Source organism: Dasypus novemcinctus, chromosome 5 (genome assembly GCF_030445035.2).
Source record: "Dasypus novemcinctus isolate mDasNov1 chromosome 5, mDasNov1.1.hap2, whole genome shotgun sequence".
NCBI classification, from domain to species: domain Eukaryota; kingdom Metazoa; phylum Chordata; class Mammalia; order Cingulata; family Dasypodidae; genus Dasypus; species Dasypus novemcinctus.
The window spans coordinates 100,061,785-100,082,543 of record NC_080677.1 but is presented as its reverse complement, the minus strand read 5'-3'; the positions used below and the strand labels follow the sequence as shown (position 1 = coordinate 100,082,543).

Genomic DNA, 20,759 nt, shown 5'->3' with positions numbered 1-20,759 from the left:
GTAGGTCGTAAAAACTCTGCTTTTCTTGTAATGACCAGAAAGAGGGAGCTATCTGTGAATTGGGAGAAACAATGGAGCCTCAGCTATCCATTGTCAGTAGAGTCCACTTTTATCTTGATAACGAATTGCTTGCCCCCATATATGCTACATTCCTAACAGAGCTAATGTAGTAATACCCCAGCCATCTTTTGGGGATACTGCATGGCTTTTTCTGTCTCCACTCAGTAAAGAACTCACACTGAAGACTTTGACAAAACGCACCGTTAATGAAAGCCATTATAAAAGCTTGCCTTTTGACAAACCCGCAGGGTCTACAGGCATTGAAGAAGGCAGTCTATAAAGAACAATAAAGTTGGGCCTTTGATTGAAGTGCCATTTGGGATGTTACGCTTTGTCTGCATATTTGCACAAACATGATGCTTCCTTTTTCATGTCTCTTAAACTTGAAGCTTAAGAGCGTTCATTGCCATTTCTACATTAATGTTGGCCCTACTAAAAGCTCTATACAAAAAGAAGACTGGAAATGATCCAGCTGAAGCTTGTGTGTTCAGTTCTGCCCTAGTTTGCCATTTGGAAAGCAGGCTTCTAACCATCTTTACTGTTTTTTATGAATAGAACTGGATGCTTTTCCAGTCAGTTCCTCCTGAAAATATCTACTTAAAATGCATCAACTTTCCTTAAGGTTGGAAAACAAGATAATTTTTGTGATGGATGTTAGAAGTAACTTTGAATGAAAATAGAATTTCTTCATTCCAAATAATTTGTGGCTTTTTCCCTGTTTTTTAGGCTTCAAAAAAATTGCAATTTATATTAATATATGCTGAATTCTTGGCATTATATTCTTTTATATGATGATAGAATATAGTCCTCTGTTACCATGAGACGTGAATTTTTTTTATTCTATAAAAACAGTATGTATTCATCATTAGCCCAGAAAAAAAGAAATATAATATATATGCTTTTCCGAATTTACAGATGCAGATCGTTTTCAGAAACATGGTATGGATGAGTTTATTTCTGCTAATCCTTGCAAGCTTGACCACGCCTTCCTTTTTAGAATACTCCAGAGGCAGACTTTGGATCACAGACTGAATGATTCCTATTCTTGCTTGGTGAGTATCTATGTAGTCCACAAAAGGTTTAAAAAAAAGATATTTAAAAAGTGAGACATACTTGCTATGAAGTGGTATATTATTCCTGACTCATTTAATAACTGTAGTTGAAGTTAGGGATAAAGGATTCCAATCAATTGCTTCCCAATTTGAAAATTATACACTTGAAGACCACTGCTGTGTCACTCAATAGACAGGAGAATAGATTCAAACAGATGCTGAGCTGTGGTTTATCAATGCCTCTAGAGAAGGCTGAATGAAAACAGAAGGCTTTAATGAAGACTATTAAAAAAAAAAAATCTCTGCGAAAGGATTTACTAACACCTGTACAGACATTTTAAGGTTTAAATTCTGCTCACCAAATGTTATCTTGCATTTCATTCTTTTTTTCATAGAAGGACAACTTAAATGACAGGGGAAAGGAACAGTGTAGTAAACAATATGTCAGGGGCTGAATGTAACAGAGACAAGCTTTAGTTTCATCTAGTTCTCAAACAATAATTTCAATCTTTTTTTAAAAAAAAAATTGATTATCTGGTATGTAATGAAACTGTAGCCAAACCTTGGTATAAAAGTATAACATATTTAGAAGGAATGCTTAATGACTCATTCTACGTGGATTAAACTTTATAGCCAAGGAAGTTTATGTGTCCTTCCGAAGTCTAATATTGTCAGGGTCAGTTTCTCTGGAAATTTTCCAATAAGAATATGCCTATTTCTATCATCAGTTTACTCTTTCTGCCACTGAGCATGATAGGTACATGCAATAAAGTTCCATTTTATTTAAAATCTTACTTAAAATAAGATTTTGGGCAGAATATTCTCCCAAATCATCAGAAATATTGCTATAGACAGGAAGAAATGAAATAACTTATAATGCCTTTAGCACACTAATGATCAGTAAATTCATTTGTAGATTATTAAATACCTATTAGTCTAAATAAAATTGAATAGTTTGAACTATAAAATATAGCTCAAACTTTACCATTACATAGAAAGTAAAACAAATCATCACAGAACCCTACAATATCTTTTCATGGACAAGCATACATAGAGTGAACATCCGTAAGGGGACAGTTTCCTCTTGGATTCTACTCAGTGGAGTAAGTTACTAAATTCCCAAAAGAAATTGTTTTAACTTTGTGGCTGTCCGCACATGTAACATAGAGTCTGAGGAGAACATTATAGTATGTCTTCACCTGCTTAGGGGAGAGTAAGCATGATGTGATTAGAAAAATTGTTTGGAGGCAGGATGGCCCTGGATGTAAATCCTGGCTCAACAGCTGATTTTTCAATGTGGGCTTGGATAAGTCACTTAACATTTCTAAACTTCTGTTTCTCCAACTGTAAAATAGAGATCATAATAGCAGCCATGCATGATGGTTCTAAATATTTAGATAATATAGGTGGCATGTCTAGTGCCACCACCATAGTAAGTAAGCTCATGTTCTTTTTTTTTTATTTCTTTTCTTTTTTGCAGTCTCATTTTTCTACCTTCCTCTCCATTCTTTTCCTTTTTTTGCATGATTATCCTGCTCCCTTCTAAGACTCTCTAGTCTCTTTTCTCTGTATTATCTTAAATTAATACCTAATTCTATATAACTCATCTAAATATTTTATAGACCAGCTCTACATAGCTCTGTCCCCCAGTGTTCAGCTAACGTGGCTCCCCACGTTTCAGGTGGGCGTGCTTGCATGCACACACACTTTAACGTGGCTTTACATACTTCTTTAAAATGTTCACTCTTTTATACTGGTCATAGAAAGACAAATGGAATGGGGAAAAAATTCCCCAGGATTTAAGGATTCAAATAGTACATGCATACTACTGCTAAACTTAATGAAATTTTCTTGTAGCTTACTTTATAAAATTCTTTCAGTAGTTAGGCAATTTCAGTTATAATGTCTGCTTTACCATTTGCTTTTTGATTGATTCATAAAGAGATTGAAGATTTTGGAAATATCACTCTTTGTTACTGACAATTTAGATAATGTGAAAAAGTCTGGCAGTAGAGAAGAACAAGTTGCCCATGCCTTGGAGGCAATAAAAATAGCATTATGTTGCCAGTATCCCAGATCAGTTCCAAAATTAATGACATTAGTTTTTCTGAAAATAACATGAAGCATCTCAGTAATAAATATTAAAAGACACTTTCATGCAGCCTCTGCTTACACTGCCTAAAAGTACCTACAGGAAAGAAAATCTTAGTACAGAAAGAAAAAAACCTTTTTTTTTCTTTTGCAGGGTTGGTTTAGTCCTGGCCAAGTCTTTGTGTTAGATGAGTACTGTGCCCGTTATGGTGTGAGAGGCTGTCACAGACATCTCTGCTACCTGACAGAACTGATGGAACATTCAGAAAATGGCGCTGTCATTGACCCAACCCTGCTCCATTACAGCTTTGCATTCTGCGCCTCTCATGTGCATGGCAACAGGTATTTTTACTTACAAACGCAGTGAAATCTGTAGGGTTGACTTGGGAAGAGAGAGAAAAATGTGCTTTGCCATTATCACCTAGTAACCAATTTTAAATAGCAAACATGTCTTGCAAGAAAGAAAAATTCCACAAAGGAAAAATGTACGTCAATATGCAATTGATTTAGGTGGGCTTCACTTTAGGTTCCTTTTTACCATTGAAACCACTTGAAAAGGAGAGAGAGAGAGAGGTAGACAATATTTATGAGATTATTAGTTCATATGTACTACTTAGCATTGGGATCTTCACAGCTTAAGTGTCAGTATGTATTTCTGTTTTGAATCATGTGTATGCCCAATCGGGTTTGTTGATAGATTTGTGTTTACCTAATGATCCTTGCTTTTCCACTGTGGAATAAAATTACATTGATAATGCAAGATAAACAGTGGAATATATATCATCTCCACACAACTCCTTTCCTAATTTAATCTACTCTTGTGGAACAAGTATCCTCTTTTCTCAAGCCCTGCTCTAGCATTCTCAGCTCGTAACCTCACCTCCTGCTTTACAAAATGGCTAAGTATTGTCTGATGTAAGCCTCCACAGCCAAGTACTTGAGGGCTTAAAACCTGTCCATGTCATCCTCTCTCTAGTCTCTTAATCCTGTCTCCAAGGAACCTTTGCTATGGCTCCTCCCATGAAAAGGAGGTGCTCCTGATTCCATCTCTTTTTTATCTTGATTCAACCAGTACTCCATCTCTCCCTCTTTATACTTTCTTTATTTCTTCCCACAAGCCTAAGTTTCACTTAGCCTCAAAATATAACACAGTGGTTAAGGGATTCTTAAGTGAGACCACCTATGTTCAAATTAATACTTATGTGACATTGAGCCCATTTCTTAATCATCTGTGTCTCAACTTCCTCATCTATAATAAAAACATAATAGTCTCTTTCATAAATCGCAAATTATTGCAGGGATTAAATGAGTTAATATATGTCAAGCCTTTAGAACAGTGCCTGGCTCATGAGTGTTCAAAATAATGTTAGTTGTTAGTGTGTATTTTCCTCAGTATTATACCCTGTCAAACTAACGTTCTGTTGTACTCTCTATCTTCCCATTCTTTCACCTTTCCTCCCATCTGACATCTAGCTCCTTACTTGCTAATGGGGCTTCTTGAAATGGACTTTCTAATGACCTAATATAGTAGCCTTTTCTCAGACTCGACCCTCCTCATTCTCTTTGAAAAGTTAATGCTATAGAATATCCAAGACCTGGTACTTTTTTTTTTTTTTTGAGCATTTATTTTTTGTTTTTTGGGTTTTTTTTGAGGATACATAGATCACAAAAAATGTTACAGTAAAAAATAAAGAGGGAAGCAGACTTGGCCCAATGGATAGAGCGTCCGCCTACCACATGGAAGGTCTGCAGTTCAAACCCCAGGCCTCCTTGACCCATGTGGAGGTGGCCCATGCACAGTGCTGATGCACACAAGGAGTGCCCTGCCACGCAGGGGTGTCCCCCACATAGGGGAACCCCACACACAAGGAGTGCACCCCATAAGGAGAGCCACCCAGCGTGAAAGAAAGTGGAGCCTGCCCGAGAATGGCACCGCACACGCAGAGAGTTGACACAACAAGATGATGCAACAAAAAGAATTGCAGATTCCCTGTGCCGCTGATAAGGATAGAAGGGATCACAGAAGAACACAGTGAATGGACACAGAGAGCAGACAACTGGGGGAGGCGGGGCAGGGGAATAAATAAATAAATCTTAAAAAAAAAAAAAAAGTTTCTACCTACCCCCCACCTCCCACTCCTCCCACTTCAACAACAACCTTCATCATTGCAGCACATCAATGGCATTTGGTGAATACATCTTGGAGCACTGCTGCACCGCATGGATTATAGTTTACATTGTAGTTTACAGTCTTTCCCAGTACATTCAGTGGGCTATGTCAGGATATATAATGTCCAGTATCTGTCCCTGCAATATCATTTAGGATAACTCCAAGTCCTAAAAATGCCCCCACATCACATCTCTTCTTTCCTCTCCCTGCTCTCAGCAACTAACGTGGCCACTTGACCTGGTACTTCTTAAAAAGCTGCTTATGTTCCCAGACCCAGCACTGTCTTGGCTCTCCTTTTGTCTCTATCTCTGCTAGTAGTTGCATTACCTCCCGACTCCTAAGTATATAGTATAGTGTTTTTCCTGCCTTTATTCTTGAACTTTATCTCTTCTTTCTTGAGATATTTTTCTACTTCAGCAATCTTGTCTCCTTCCATAGCTTCAATTTTGACCTTGCTATGTACAGATAATTCCAACCCAATTATTCTCCCCAATGGAAATCTCTATTTATAATTGGCAGCTTGATTGTTCTGCTGACACTTTAAACTATGCATCTATAAAATTCTCTGAATGTATAAAATCAAATTCATCATCTTAAAGATCTAGCTCCTGTACCTCTTTCAGCAACTAGCAGAATGACTGGCACAAAGGAACACTTCTGTCACAAAGCAAGTATTCAATAAGTCCATAATGAATGAATGAATGTCTTCATTATTTCGGTTAATATCATTTCCAGTAATGGCCTGTTCATTTTTTTTCTTTATTTGAGAAGTCATGGGTTTGCAGAACAATCAAGCATAAAATACAGGATTCCTATATATCACCCTATTATTAACACATTGCATTGGTGTGAAACATTTGTTACAACTGATGAAAGCACATCTTTATAATTGTACTATTAACTATAGCCCATGGTTTAATTTAGGGTTCTCTGTATAGTGCCAGTCCATGGATTTTTAAAATTTGTTTTAAATTACCATGTATACAAACTAACATTTCCCCCTTTAACCACATTCAGATTATATTTCAGTGCCGTTAATTACATTCACAATATTGTATCAGTGAGATCACAGAATAGTTGTCCTTTTGCTTCTGTCTTATTTCAACATGATGTCCTCACGGTTCATCCATGCTGTTGCATATATCAGGACTTCAATCCTTTTTATAGCTGAAAAATAACCTGTTCTATGTATATACCACATTTTGATTATCCATATATCAGTTATTGGATATTTGAGTTGCTTCTATCCTTAGCAATTGTGAATAATGCTATGTTTTAGTTTCCTAGGCTGCTCAAAGTAAATACCATAAAATGGTTAGGATTAAACAATGGGGATTTATTTGCTCATGGCTTTGAGACCAGGAAATTGTCTTAATCAAGACATCATTAAGATGATGCTTTTTCCCAAAGACTGGCTGCCAATGATCGTTGGCTCCTCTGTTACATGGCAAGGCACATGGCAGTGTCTGCTGGTCTCTCCATTCTCTTCCATTTTCGTTGATTTTGGCTTCTTACTTCCTCTTCCAGTTTCTTTGATTTCAGCTTCTTACTTCTGTGACTTTCTCTTTCTTTTTATGAATTTCAATCTTGAATAAAGGACTTGAGTAGTAGGATTAAGACCCATCCTGACTGATATGAGTCACACCTTAACTAAGTAGCCTCATCCAAAGGTCCTCCTTACTATGTGTTCATACCCACAGGAATGGATTAACTTTAAAAAAACATGTTTTATCAGGGTACAAACAATTCCAAACTGTCACATGCAGCTGTGAACATCTAGCTATAAATATCTGCTCCAGTCCTTATTTCAGCTCTTTTGGGTACATAACTAATAGGGAATTGCTGCGTCGTGTGATAATTATATTTGGAACATTCTGAGGAACTACCAACCTGTTTCCCAAAGCAGCTGCATCTTAATTTACACTTCCACTAGCAACGAATGAATGTTCCTATTTTTCCTCCTCTCCTCCAACACTTGTAATTTTCTATTTTTTTAATAGCTAATGGCTGTGAAATAGTATCTTGTTATGGCTTTGATTTGAATTTCCCTCATGGCTAATGATGTTAAGATCTTTCATGTGTTTTCTGGCCATTTTTATATCTTCTTTGGAGAGATCTCTATTCAAGTCTTTTGCCCATTTTTTAATTGGGTTTTCTGTCTCTTTGTTATTAAGTTAAAAGATTTATTTTTATATTTTGTGTATTGCATCTTTTTTTTCATTTATTTTTACTTATTTATCTATTTTAAAGAAACATTAGATTATGTAAAAGTTACAGGAAAAGAATACAGGGGATTCCCATATGCCCTACTCTCTCCCCCTTCCACACTTCCCCACATTAAGAACATCCTTCATTAGTGTGGTATATTTGTTACCATTGATGAACACACACTGAAGCATTGCCACTAATCATGGATTATGCTTTACATTATAGTTTCTGCTTTGTGCCACACAATTTTGTAAGTTATGACAAAATGTATAATGGCCTGCATCCGTCATTGCAACATCATGCAGGACAATCCAATGTCCTGAAAATGCCCACATATTGCACCTATTTTTCCCTCTTCCCTTCAGAAACTCTGGTGGCCACTGCCTTTTTATCAATAATAAAAGTTTTTCTATTCCTAAAATAAAAGTAAGTATACAGTAGAATAATAGTAAATCTACTATAGTCCATTGTTCATTTCCCAATCTTGAGGATTTGGGGATGTTGATGCCCACACTTCCTCTAATTGAGAGGGGGCTTAGACCCCATAGGGCAGATTGATGGAATTATCTTGCTTACAGTTGTAGACTCTCTCTATTCCTTGGATGGGTGTTGTCCATCATCACCTTGTTAGTTGTCCTGGATGAGTCCAGTGAACTGGAGAGTAGGTGTTGCAACTCCGCTGAGATTCAGGGCCCAACTGGCACATGGACAGAACCAAGATTTTTAAGTCTCTTGGACATACACCTATCAAGTATAATACATGTCTCTAGAGCCCTCAGGAGCCGCATTGTTTGAGGTACTATTTACTGTGGCAGTTGATGAGATCCTGCTGAGATGTGCATAAGCATAACCACTAGCATGACCTCCTGGCTCACTTTGAAATCTCTTAGCCATGAAAACTCATTTGTATTTAATATTTTCCTCTTTTGGTCAAGGTCTTTTTCCAGGTGCATTGCTAGTTGGCATTTGGTAATAATTCCTCAGTGCCAGGGAGGCTCATCCCCAGGAGTCATGTCTGATGCTGGGAGAGGATGGTAGTATATTCATATGCTGAGTTTGACTTAGAGAGAGGGCACGTTTGAGCAACAAGGCTTTCAGGAGGTAACTTTTAGGCAATATATAATATAAGCTAAGTTTCTGTTTCACAAGAAAATTTTCATGAGTACAATCATTAATATCAAGGGCCTGGCATAATGGCCCGTCCTCTTCACTAGGCATCACCACTGTACTTGGGGGATTCTTCCTGACCTCCCCAGGTTGGGAATTGGATATTTGTTCAGTTATTGTGTGGATCTCCATCCACCATGACAACACTCCATGAACACTTGAACACATTTATATGTGTTAGAGGCATGTCCCAAATGAATCTTCTCCCATGCATACCCCCATATGTGAAAACCCCTACCAGTGTTCCTCCACTGCCACAGTTTTGACCCTTCTGTGATCCAAAACCTCTTCAAAGATGAAGCCAAGAAAATAACCAAATAAAAATAATAAGAACATGAATAATAATAGTTTTTAAAATAACATAAAATACAAAAAAAATTTAAATTTAAAACAAACAATTTTTAAATAATAAAAAAACTATTTTAGACAGTATGTCTTCCATCACTGTAGGATTTGTTGTCTTGTGTGTACAGTGAGATTTTCTTCCATATATTCCTTCATTGTCTTTTTTTTTTTTCATTTTATCTTCAAGTAAACTTTAGGTTACGGAAAAGTCATGTAGAAAATTTTAAATCTTTTTCAGATATATGGTTTCCAAATATTTTCTCCCATTGTGCAGGTTGTCATTTTACTTTCCTAATAAAGTCCTATGAGGTACAAAAGTTTTAATTTTGATGAGGTCCCATTTATTTTATTTTTTTTTTTCTTTTGTTGCTTGTGCTGTCAGTGTAAAGGCTAAGAAACCATTGCCTAACCCATGGTGCTGAAGATGCTTTCCTACATTTTCTACTCAGTTTGTTGTTTCTAGCCCTTATATTTAGGTCTTTGAGCCACTGTGAGTTGATTTATGTAAAAGATGTGGGGTAGGGGTCCTCCTTCCTCGTTCGGCAAATGGAGATCCCGTATTCCTAGCATTTGTTGAAGACTATTGAGTGGTCTTTGTCCCCTGGTTAAAAAAAAAAAAAAGTCATCCATAAATATAAGAGTTGATTTCCAAGCTCTCAATTTGATTCCATTGGTCTACTTGTCTGTACTTATACCAGTACTGTGCTTCATTGATTACTGTGGCTTTGTAATAAGATTTAAAATTAAAATAATCTTATACATAACTCATTGCTTTTCTCTTGCAGTTTCAGAGCTTTTTCTCCTTGTCCTTTGCCTTCAATTGTGTGAACAGTTTATATGGCATATTTTTCTTCATGCTTATCCTGTTTGGTGTCCTCTAGGCTTCTTGGATGTGCATATTCATGTCTTTTGCTAAGTTTGGGAAGTTCTCTGACATTATTTCTTTGAATATTCCTTCTGCCCCTTTCTCTCTTTCCTCTCCTTCTGGAACTCCCAAAAGGCATATATTGATATAAATGATGGTGTCCCTGAGGTGTCTTAGGTAGTTTTCACTTTTTATAATTCCTTCTTTATTCTTCTCCTCAGCTTCACTTCTCTCAATTGTCTTGTGCTTGAGATTGCTGATTCTTTCTTCTAGCAACTCTATCTGCTCTTGAAGCACTTCTGAGACTTTTTCATTTCAGTTATTGTGGTCTTCAATATCTGGTAGTTCTATTTGATTCCTTTTAAAAATTTCTATCTCCTTACTAAGATATTCAAATTGCTTATTCATTGTTTTTCTGCTTTTAGTTCTTTCTCTGTATTTTCCTTCATCTACTTGAGTATTTTTTAAAATCATTTTTTTAAAGGTTTTGTTCAGTATTCCTACATTCTGATCTTCCTAGGTGTTTTCTGTATTTTTTTTTCCTCTTTCTTTGGATGGGCCTTCATTTCCAGTGTCATTGTCTTTACTTTTTTCTTGCATAATGTACATTTTAATATTTAAAATGTTAATGCTGAGATTTATTCCTAGCTGGCAAATGCAATGTGCAGGGTCCTCCCTGTATTTTCTGGACTTGTTTCTTGTCCTTGACTTGTACTTTTTGGTTGTTTTGTAATTCCCCCATTTACAAGAGTTTAAAAGTCCCTCTTTTTCCCAGAAGACAGAGCTCCCTCCCCCAGTGTTTAAACTAAGCAGGCCTTTGCCCCAGGATTCTCTACCTCTCTAGATTCTTACGCTCATTTTTTTTCTTAAGCTGCTTTCCCCTACTAGGCAAATTCTGGGAAGTGTGCATGCCAGAGAGGAGTTTCCCAAGACAGTCTTTCCCAGCCAAAACAGGGCCAGGAACCCACAAACAGGACACAGACCAGTTCCAAAGTATCCTGGGCAGGGGATCAATAAGGGTGCCTGGAACTTCTTCCACAACCCCCTAAAGCAGAGCTTTTTTACCTGCCCGTGAAAGGCAGCCCTTAAACTAACTGTCCCCTGCAGACCTGAAGAAGCACATCTCTAGGTATCCTTTGCCATTACCTTTGACCCAGCTGTTTGGTCAGTGGTCACATTCAGAGTTGGGCACCCAGGGTTCTGAACTCGTTAATCAAAACCCATGATCTGTGATTGACCCTGCCTTGTTTTTTTGTCATTTGAGCTTTTATTTAATTTTTTTATTTTTAATTTTGAAAGAAGCTTTAGATTACATAAATATTACATAAAAAATATAGGGGATTCCCTATGCCCCACCCCTCCCCCTCCCACACTTTCCCACATTAACAACATCTGTCATTAGTGTGGTACATTTGTTAAAATTGATGAATACATATTGAAGCATTCCTACTAACTATGGTCTATACTTTATATTTTATCCTTCGTCCTATAAAATTGTGTGGGACAAAATATGTAATGGCCTGTACCTGTCATTGGAGTCATGTAGGACAATTCCAGTGTCCCAAAAAATGCCCCCATATTACACCTATTCTTCCCTTTCCCTCCTCTCAGAACCTCTGGTGGCCATTGCCTTTGTATCAATGACAAAAGTTTTCCCTTTCCTGCAATAATAAGTCTATAATACAATAATAATAGGTCTACTTTAGTCCATTGTTCATCCCCAATCTTGAAGATTTTGGGATGGTGATGCCTACTCTGCCTCTAATTGAGAGAGAGGCTTAGATCCCATGGGGCAGATGGATGGAATTATCTTGCTTGCAGTTGTAGACACTATTGTCCATCATCATCTCCTTGTTAGTTGTCCTAGGTGAGTCCAGTGAACTACAGAGCAGGTGTTACAACTCTGCTGAGATTCAGGGCCCAACTGGCACATGGACAGACCCAAGATTTTTAAGTCTCTTGGACATACACCTATCAAGTATAGTACTAAGGAAAAGTTCAAATAGAAGAGGCAGAAGAGCCATGTGTAGGAAAACAATTAATGAATCTAACTCTTTTACACTGGGGTGCATAAATTCCAAAGTAAGGCCCATGGACAGGTTGCCAAATTCCTGAGCTTGTCTGCCTTGCTTATAGTGTCTGGATGTCTCCAGAACCCTCAGGAGCTGCACTGTTTGAGGTAATGTTTACTGTAGCAGTAGATGAGATCCTGCTGAGATGTGCATAAGTGTAACCACTGGCATGACCTCCTGGCTCACTTTGAAATCTCTTAGCTGTAAAAACTCATTTGTATTTAATATTTCCCTCTTGGTCAGGGCCTTTTTCCAGGTACTTGTTAGTTGGCATTTGGTAATAATTCCTCAGTGCCAGGGAGAATTATCCCCAGGAGTCATGTCCAACACTGGAAGGGGAAGGAAGTACATTCATATGCTGAGTTTGACTTAGAGAGAGGGCACATTTGAGCAACAAGGCTTTCAGGAGGTAACTTTTAGGCAATATATAATACTAAGCTAAGTTTCTGTTTCACAAGAAAATGTTCGTAAGTACAGTCATCATTATCAAGGGCCTGGCATAATAATCTGTCTTCCTTCACTAGGCAGTTATACTTTGGACATTCTTGCCATCCTATTAGAGAATGTACCGGGACTCCCCAGGATAGGAATTCAATGTTCTTTCAATTATTGTGTGGGTCTCCATCCTTCGAGACAACACTTGAACATATTCATATGTTTCAGAAGCATACCTCAGGTGCACCCCTCCCAACACTTCCTCCCATTATTGACACCCCACACCAATGATCCTCCCCTGCCACAGTTTCGACCCTTCTGGGTCCAAAACTTCCCCAAAATGAAGCCAACAAAATAACCAAATAAAATTAATAAGAAAATGAAATAGTAATAATAGTTTTTAAAATATTCATTGTGGTGGGAATGTAAAATGGTACAGCTATTGTGAAAATCAGTTTAGCAACTCCCCAAAAATTTTAGTATAGAATTACCATATACCGAGCAATTCCACTTGTAGCTACATACCCAGAAGTCCCAAAAGCAGAGACTCAAACAGAGCTTTGTACACCAATATTCATAGCAGCATTATTCATAATTGTCTAAAGATGGATGCAACGAAAATATGCACCAAGAAATGAATGGATAACCAAAGTATGGAAAATTCACAGTGGAATATTATTCAGCCATAAAAATGAAGTTCTGATATATGTGACAACTTGGAAGACCATCGAAGATATGTTGAGTGAATTAAGCCAGACACAAAAGGACAAATGTTGTATGCTCTCACTGGTAAGAAATAATTAGGATAAACTTATTCATAGAATCAGAAACTAGAATATAAGTTGCCAGTATCCAGGGTTGGGGTAGGGAATGGGGAGTTAATCTTAATTGATACAGAATTTTTGTTGGGGGTAATGGAAAAGTTGTGATAATTGAAAATGGTGATGCATTGTGTATTAATAGCACCAAATTATTATTTGAATGTGGTTAAATAGTGCAATTTCAGATTGTATATATATTACTCAAATAAAAATTTTGAAGAAAGCATAACACTGTGCAACACAGTGAACCCTAATGTACTATGGAGTATAATTAATATAACATTGTTTCATCACTTTTCACAAAATTACCATGCTATTGTTTATTAACTAAAGTTTATTTTAATGTTTATTTAATATTCATTTTTAATGTTTATTTAAAAGTTTTTAAATACTTGTTTATTAAGTTTACTTTATTAGCTAAAGTTTTACTAATAGGGAAACTGTGTTTAAGGAAGGATATATGGAAACGCTATCATTCTTTTTATTAGAAAGTTGTGAGCTTACAAAAAATTCATGCATAATGTGCAGAATTTCCAGACATAACCCCTCCACAAACACCCTACATTGTTGTAGAATATTTGTTACAAATTATGAAAGAACATCTTCGGACTTTTACCACTAATTTGATCCATAGCTTACATTTGGTATATTTTTTCCATATACCCCCTATTATTAGCACTATGCATTAGTATTGTACAATTGTTGTATTTTGTGCACTTACATATTTGTACAGTTAACCACAGTCCATCTTCTGCCACAATACACATGGAAAATTATACAGTCTCATGTCCTGTACATTATATCTCAAATGTACACTCAGTGGGAAACTGTGTTTTTCATGATTTTCTGTAAACCTACAACTTCTCTAAGAAAATTACCTAGAATGCATTCTGATTTAAATACTTCAGATCACAATTTTTAAGTGTAGTGATAAAGTACTCAGTGTAAATTCATAGCCTCTAATGCTTATCTTAGAAAAGAAAAAAAGTTGATTGATAATAAGTTCAATATATAACTTACAAAGTGGTTAAGTTTGCTATAGGCTGCCAAGTCAATGCCAGAAATGGGTTGGATTTTACAATGGGGATTTATTAACTTATAAGTTTACAGCTTTGAGGCCATGCAAGTGTCCACATCTAAACATCATCAGGAGATGCTTTTTCCCCTGAGCTGCAGCCATAGGCAATGAGGTACATGGTGGTGTTTGATCATCTCTTCCCTCTCCTCTGGACCTTTTTGCTTTCAGCGTCTGGCTTCACTGGTGCCTCTCAGCTTCCGTGTTTTGTTGATTTCATTTTCTGGCTCCTGGAGTCTTCTCTCTCAGCTTCCGGGCATTTCTCTCTGTTTCTGTGGCTCCACTGATTGCAGTTTATAAAGGATCCAAAAAGGGGACCAAGACCCAACTACACCCTAGGCTACACCCTACTGAAGTAATCCAATCAAATGGCCCTCAGCTGACACCAGTCAAAGGGTCCCACACTCACAGGAATGGACCAATTTAAGACTATAATTCCAGGGGCCCACAAAAGACTCAAACTACCACACAAAGTTAGGAACCCAAGAAAGTAGAAGGAAGGAATAGTAAAATTAAAGACAAAAATTAATGAAATGTTTGACTTCAGAGAAGGCACACAGGAACTTTAGGGTGATGGAACTTTATATTATTCTGTATGCTAGTAGGTGGTGGATATATTACTCTATGCATTTGTTAAAACCTTAAAACTATAAATTACAATGAATGAACTTTACTGTATGTACATTTTAAAAAAGAAAATAAAGCAAAACAAAACCCATCAACCAGGACTTCCCAGGATGGTATGCAGATTATGACAAATGACTCTCACTGTACTGTATGACATAACCTCATTGAGTAGATGGGCAAATAAAAAAGTAAGCCTATACAACTTTGGAAAACAGTGTTTGTTTGGAACACTAAGGCTAATTACTAAAGGAACTGAACACAAATGTGATATTCTAGCTGGCAAATTCTGAAACTTCTTGACATGCATACTGGGGTTGAACAAATAAATAAATGGACAGTAGATGGTGGGAGTCAGGTTTCTTACTATTCAAGGAAGACATTATAGATAAGCAAAAAAGGAAGGCTATAATCAAATATATGGTACTGGAATAGAGTCAGAGACGTAGTATGAACTCATGGGTTATTATTCATACATGTAATACCTAAATATGTCCACTAAGAGGGCCTAAAAGCAATGACACCCAGTAGCAATGAACATATCCATCCTCCAGATCTTGGTTTCTAAATACCATTCTCTAAGCAGGGCCCCTTGAAGAAATGACTGATTCTAGAGCTGGAGCTGGGAAAATACAAGATGAGCGTGGAGCATCTTGCAGTGAGGAAAATAAGTGTGGTAGATTGAAGCTGTATGTACCCCAGAAAAACATATTCTTAAAGCTAATCCATTCCCATGGGTATAAACCCAAACCCATTGTAAGTAGGCTGTTTTGATGAGGCTACTTCAGTTAAGGTGTGACCCACATCACTCAGAATGGGACTTAATCCTATAACCGGACTCCTTTATAAACAAAATGAGTACAGAAAGAGAGAGAGTAAGCCACAGAAACAAGCTGAAAACAACAGAATCTGGAAAAGAAGGAGCCAAGGATCACTGACATTGTTCTTTGGGAAGAAAGTATTGCCTTGATGATGTCTTGATTTGGACATATTCTCAGCCTCACACTGTAAACTAATAAATTCTCATTGTTTAAGCCAACACATTTCATGATAACTGCTTTAAGCAGCCTAAGAAACTAAAAACAGAAGTACCAAAAAAAAAAAAAAATCCACAGTGATGTTAGGTATGTCAAAGGGACATAGGAACCAACTGAAAGAACTCCCAATGACCAAAGATGGAAGTGTGAGCGACAAAGTAAATAAGGTTGTGTTAGATTAGAATCCAAAGTATAAAATAACTATGTATGACTCTATTCTGATATTAAAAAATGGTTGTGGTACGTAGGTAGGTAGGTAGGTAGGTAGGTAGGTAGGTAGGTAGGTAGGTAGGTAGGTAGGTAGGTAGATAGATAGATAGATAGATAGATAGATAGATAGATAGATAGATAGATAGATAGATAGATAGATAGATGGAACTAATCTTTCCTTACAGAAGAATTCCAAATGATGTATGTAGATAGTCCTATAGGAGGTGAAGTTCAACCCACCCCTCCCCTTGAGTGGACTTAGTGACCTGCTTCTTCTAAAGAATAAAGTATGGAAGAAGAAAAACAATATCTTTATAGTGAGGAAACCTGGCAAGCACTGCCTTAACCAAGTGGGTCAAGGTTTATATGATCAATGTCATGTGGATATCATGTGGTCCCTGATATGATGTGATGAAAAGGGTACTTCAACTCTTTTTCAAAGCCCATTACCCCAGTCTAATCATGAAGACTTCAGACAAACCCAAATGGAGAGGTATCTGAAGAAAAACAACTGACTAGTAGTCCTCAAAACTGTCAAGGTCGTGAAAAACAATGAAGACTAAGAAAGTGCTGCAGATCAGAGGACACAACAGAGACATGAAAACTAAATGTAACATGTTATCCTGGATTAGATCTTGGAATAGAAAAGAGACATTAATGGAAAAACTGGTGAAATCCAAATAAAACCTGAAAATTAGTAGTAATGTGCCAATGTTGGTTTCTTAGTTTTAACAAATATACTATGGTAACATATGATGATAGCATTAAAGGAAATTGAAACAGGGTAAAAGGTATATGAGAACTCTGTACTAACTGTGCAGTGTTTCTGTAAATCTAAAATTATTCTAAAATTAAAAGTTTATTTTAAAGATTAATGAAATGGAAAACAAAGAGACATTCAACATAGCCAAAAGTCATTTCTTTGGAAAGACCAATAAAATTGATAAATTTCTAGTAAGAGGGGTTGAAGAAAAAAAGAGAAAGAAGGTTGAGAAAAAAATATTTCAATAAAAAGGGGGGATTTTTTCAGATAGAGCAAAAAAACTATAAAGGGAAAAATTTGAACAACTTAACATCAGTACCTCAAAAATTTAGATGAAATGCACCATTCCTAGAAAATTATAACTTACAAAAGTTTACTCAAGAATCAATGGGAAGTTTCATTACTTCTCTAAATACAAAATAAATTGATGAAATAATTTAAAATCTTTCCACAAATAAATCTCCAAGATGCTTTTAAAGATGAGTTATAAAAAATTTTCAAGAAACAAGGCATTCAATTCTTATACAGAAGCCAAACTCATTTTATATGGCTAGAAAAATCTGGTTATGAAATCCTGACAGGAACTGTATGCCGGAAAGTCTACAAAAAGTCTGATTAAGACAGATTTGGGTCGTTCTGTAGTTTTTTATAGAGTAAAAAAAAAAAAAATCTCTCAAAGTATTGAAATACACCCATTGGTACCTGCCGCCTTGTGACTTTTCACATGTAGCATGTAGGATGAAATCCATCAGATCAGCTACATTTCTTAAAGATAATCATGCTTAAGATATTTCATGTGCTTGCCAATCTGCCCGCAGTAGAGTCTGTAGATTTACAATTTGTTTTTTATTTGTGTATGTAATTTCTCTGGGTCATATATTCAAGACTAGAATTATGAAGCGGTCATCAAAATTAAGGAATTTGATGATCCTATTTGATGCATTATCTGTGATTTCACACAACAATGCATCGTCATCTAAAAATTAGAGGCAGGAAGCTGAGGCATAATTTCTTTCATAGTAGGCAAGGGAAAATGCTAGTATCTGTGAACACCGAGGTATCGTGATATGACCATTTGACTGATGCCCATAAAGGTTGCCTGCCACTCTGATATGATCTGGACTACAGAGAAAAGAGGGATTATTTTATATTTATAAACACAGTCTTGCCTGTACACCTGTAGCTTGCACTTGAAAGCTAGCACACCTGAGCTGGCCTTTGTCAAGCATGTAGCAACTCAAGATGGTCCTAGTATACCATAGAAGAGTTGGTGAATTCACTGCATATTTTACATGAAATTGGGACATAAAAGACATTTTGTATTGCTGCTTTAGTTTCTCTACCCTCAGCCTGACTTACAAAACCAAGATGCACATATCAGCCTAGAACTTTGCCCTATAATGCGTTGTCTGTGAAAGTCTCTTTTCTCCTTCCTGTCACTTCTTAGCAGAACTGTCACTGAGTGAGTGTCTGTGTTACTCAGGGGTTTGTGTGGCCATCATCCCACATGAGTGGGTCTGTTTCTGTCCTTGACTCACTTTTTTCTTGCTTGCTTTCTTTTTCTCTCTTCCTCGGTCTTAGTACCAGCCAGACATTTTCTGCGTAACTCCATTCTTTTATTCCTGAAACACTCAAAGTGCTATTCAGAGAAGATGTATCTGTACAGAAAGAACACATCTAGAGAGCTCAACACCATGCAATAGTATGTGCTCCCTGAAAAAATTCAGCTCCAGACAGCACTCTTGTCCTTCACTTAAGTCAGTGACAAAGGGCAGTCTCTTTTAGAGGTAGCTCACGTAATGAGCAAAACGACTCTGAATGTGTGCTTTGACAGATATAAAAATTACAATAAAAGATTATGGCAAGCCCTGTAAAAAGTCAGACTTGACATTGACAATTTTTAAACTGGTCTATAAATATCAGATGCTGCAGAAATGAGTAAGAAGCACATTTTCCGAAGGGCTAGATATAAATGCCTACATAATCTATTACCAAGAAATTATGAGTATAATTATATACATATTAAAATAGTTCTATGTAGCATGAGGTATTACAGTCCTAACTTTTTTTTATATTTTTCCTTCTCTCCCAGTTTGTATTCTTGTGGCTATATGACAAAGGGAAATAAATTAGAATAGTAACAATCATCAATACTGATATAGTATTTTGTAATCATCTAGTACCTTTACATTAGTATTTCCCCCATTCATAGTTCAGTTAGCAAATTTCACAGTTGGGATTCAAGTAGATATCTTCTGCCTCTTTATTCTCTCATCATGACAGCATAGTATTTTGGAGTAACACCTGTTAGACTCTAAATATTACAGGAACCATCATAACTTTAAGCTTGTCTTCAGTAATTTGTGTCCTGAACTAAGACTCAAATTTCCCTAAAACCCACACTTTTTCTTTCTTCTCTGAAGCTGCATGTGACCTAAATGTTGAATCACAGATTGACTCAAATTTCTACTCTAAATACCACCCTGAGATATCTGAACAGGTACATATTTTAACATTCAGGAAAATAGATTTAATGTGTAATAGTAAGAATAATATATGTATGAGCAATTAAACATATCTTAAATTATACTTTAGAGTAGCATTATAAAGAAAACAATAGTGTTACAGTATAAAAGTAACTATGGCAACCCATAGAATAAAATCAGGCTGTCTCCCAGACAGAGGCAGGAGCTCCCAGTTGCCTCAGTAACTTTCCATTAAAATGTGTCTTAAACACGTGAATTTGGGGGGTGCATTAGCTGAATTTCCTACTTAATGCTCTCAATTTAAATTTGCCTTTCTATTATGAGACTAAAATAATCTGATCATATAATATTTTTTGGTTTGTTTCAGTGCAGACTTCTTATTCTTGCCCATTTTAGAGCACTGCCTTATATCAGGATGCTATCTTTTGATATCTATTTGTCAGAAGGAATTAAGACAGAGGCAAGAAATATGAAATGGTTTTAATAAAACAGCCCCTGAAATTGCCTATCAAAAGTTAGCCATACTGATCACCTGCTTTCCCCCACCACAGTTTTTAAGTACAGGAGGTTTAGTTTGGGAAAATGGAAAAAACTTCTATAATCTGTAACATTCACCTAATTTGCAGAAAAGGCTGAGCTCCACAAAGAGCTGAAATCTTAAATAGATTCTGAAGCTGGAGTCCTATTTTATTGTGGACTGGAAAATAGCAGCAGTGAAAACTTCAATTCAGCAAACATTTATTGTGAACCCAAATATGCAATGCACTATATTAAAGTCTGCAAAGAATAATGGGTGAATGAAAATTAGTTTTTTACTTAAAACTTATAATCTAATATAAAACGGGTGGCTGGGTGACACGAATATACCACTAAAAGTCATGAGATAACAATGGATAAAGTATTTTAGTATATGAGTTAGTGAATGGTAGTCTTGGCAGAGTTTTGTGATGTTTGATAAAGGCTAGGGAAAACAGAAACATCCCATATATAATCAACAGTTTGAGTAGGATAAAGATAATATGGAAGAGAATTTTTGGAGATAAGACTGGGTAGATAGACAGTGAAACTCTGATTCTATAGCTTGGAATATATATTTTTAATTTTTTTTATTACAGAAGTAGTAGTTTTTTAGAAAAATTATGCAGAAAATGCAGAGTTCCAATATACTCCCTTATCATTAACATGTTGCATTAGTACCTTTGTTACAATTGATGAAAGAATATTATTCTAATCATACTATTACTGTTGTCTAAAGTTTATGTAAGTTTATATTAGGGT

The 20,759-nt window shown here is 36.3% G+C and overlaps 1 protein-coding gene across 13 annotated transcripts in view; it reads left to right on the top strand.

The window, feature by feature from the left end:
* Window positions 1-20,759, top strand: part of CADPS2 (calcium dependent secretion activator 2) — a 613,932-nt gene that overhangs the window by 441,742 nt on the left and 151,431 nt on the right. For all 13 annotated transcript variants that reach the window (XR_011648842.1, XR_009185867.2, XM_058297292.2 and 10 more), the window contains exons 12-13: window positions 976-1,112; window positions 3,358-3,545. Coding sequence is in view for 11 of the 13 variants with exons in the window: in XM_058297292.2 (XP_058153275.1) it covers window positions 976-1,112; window positions 3,358-3,545 (325 nt within the window). In the remaining 2 variants the exon portion in view is untranslated. The remainder of the gene's footprint in view (window positions 1-975; window positions 1,113-3,357; window positions 3,546-20,759) is intronic.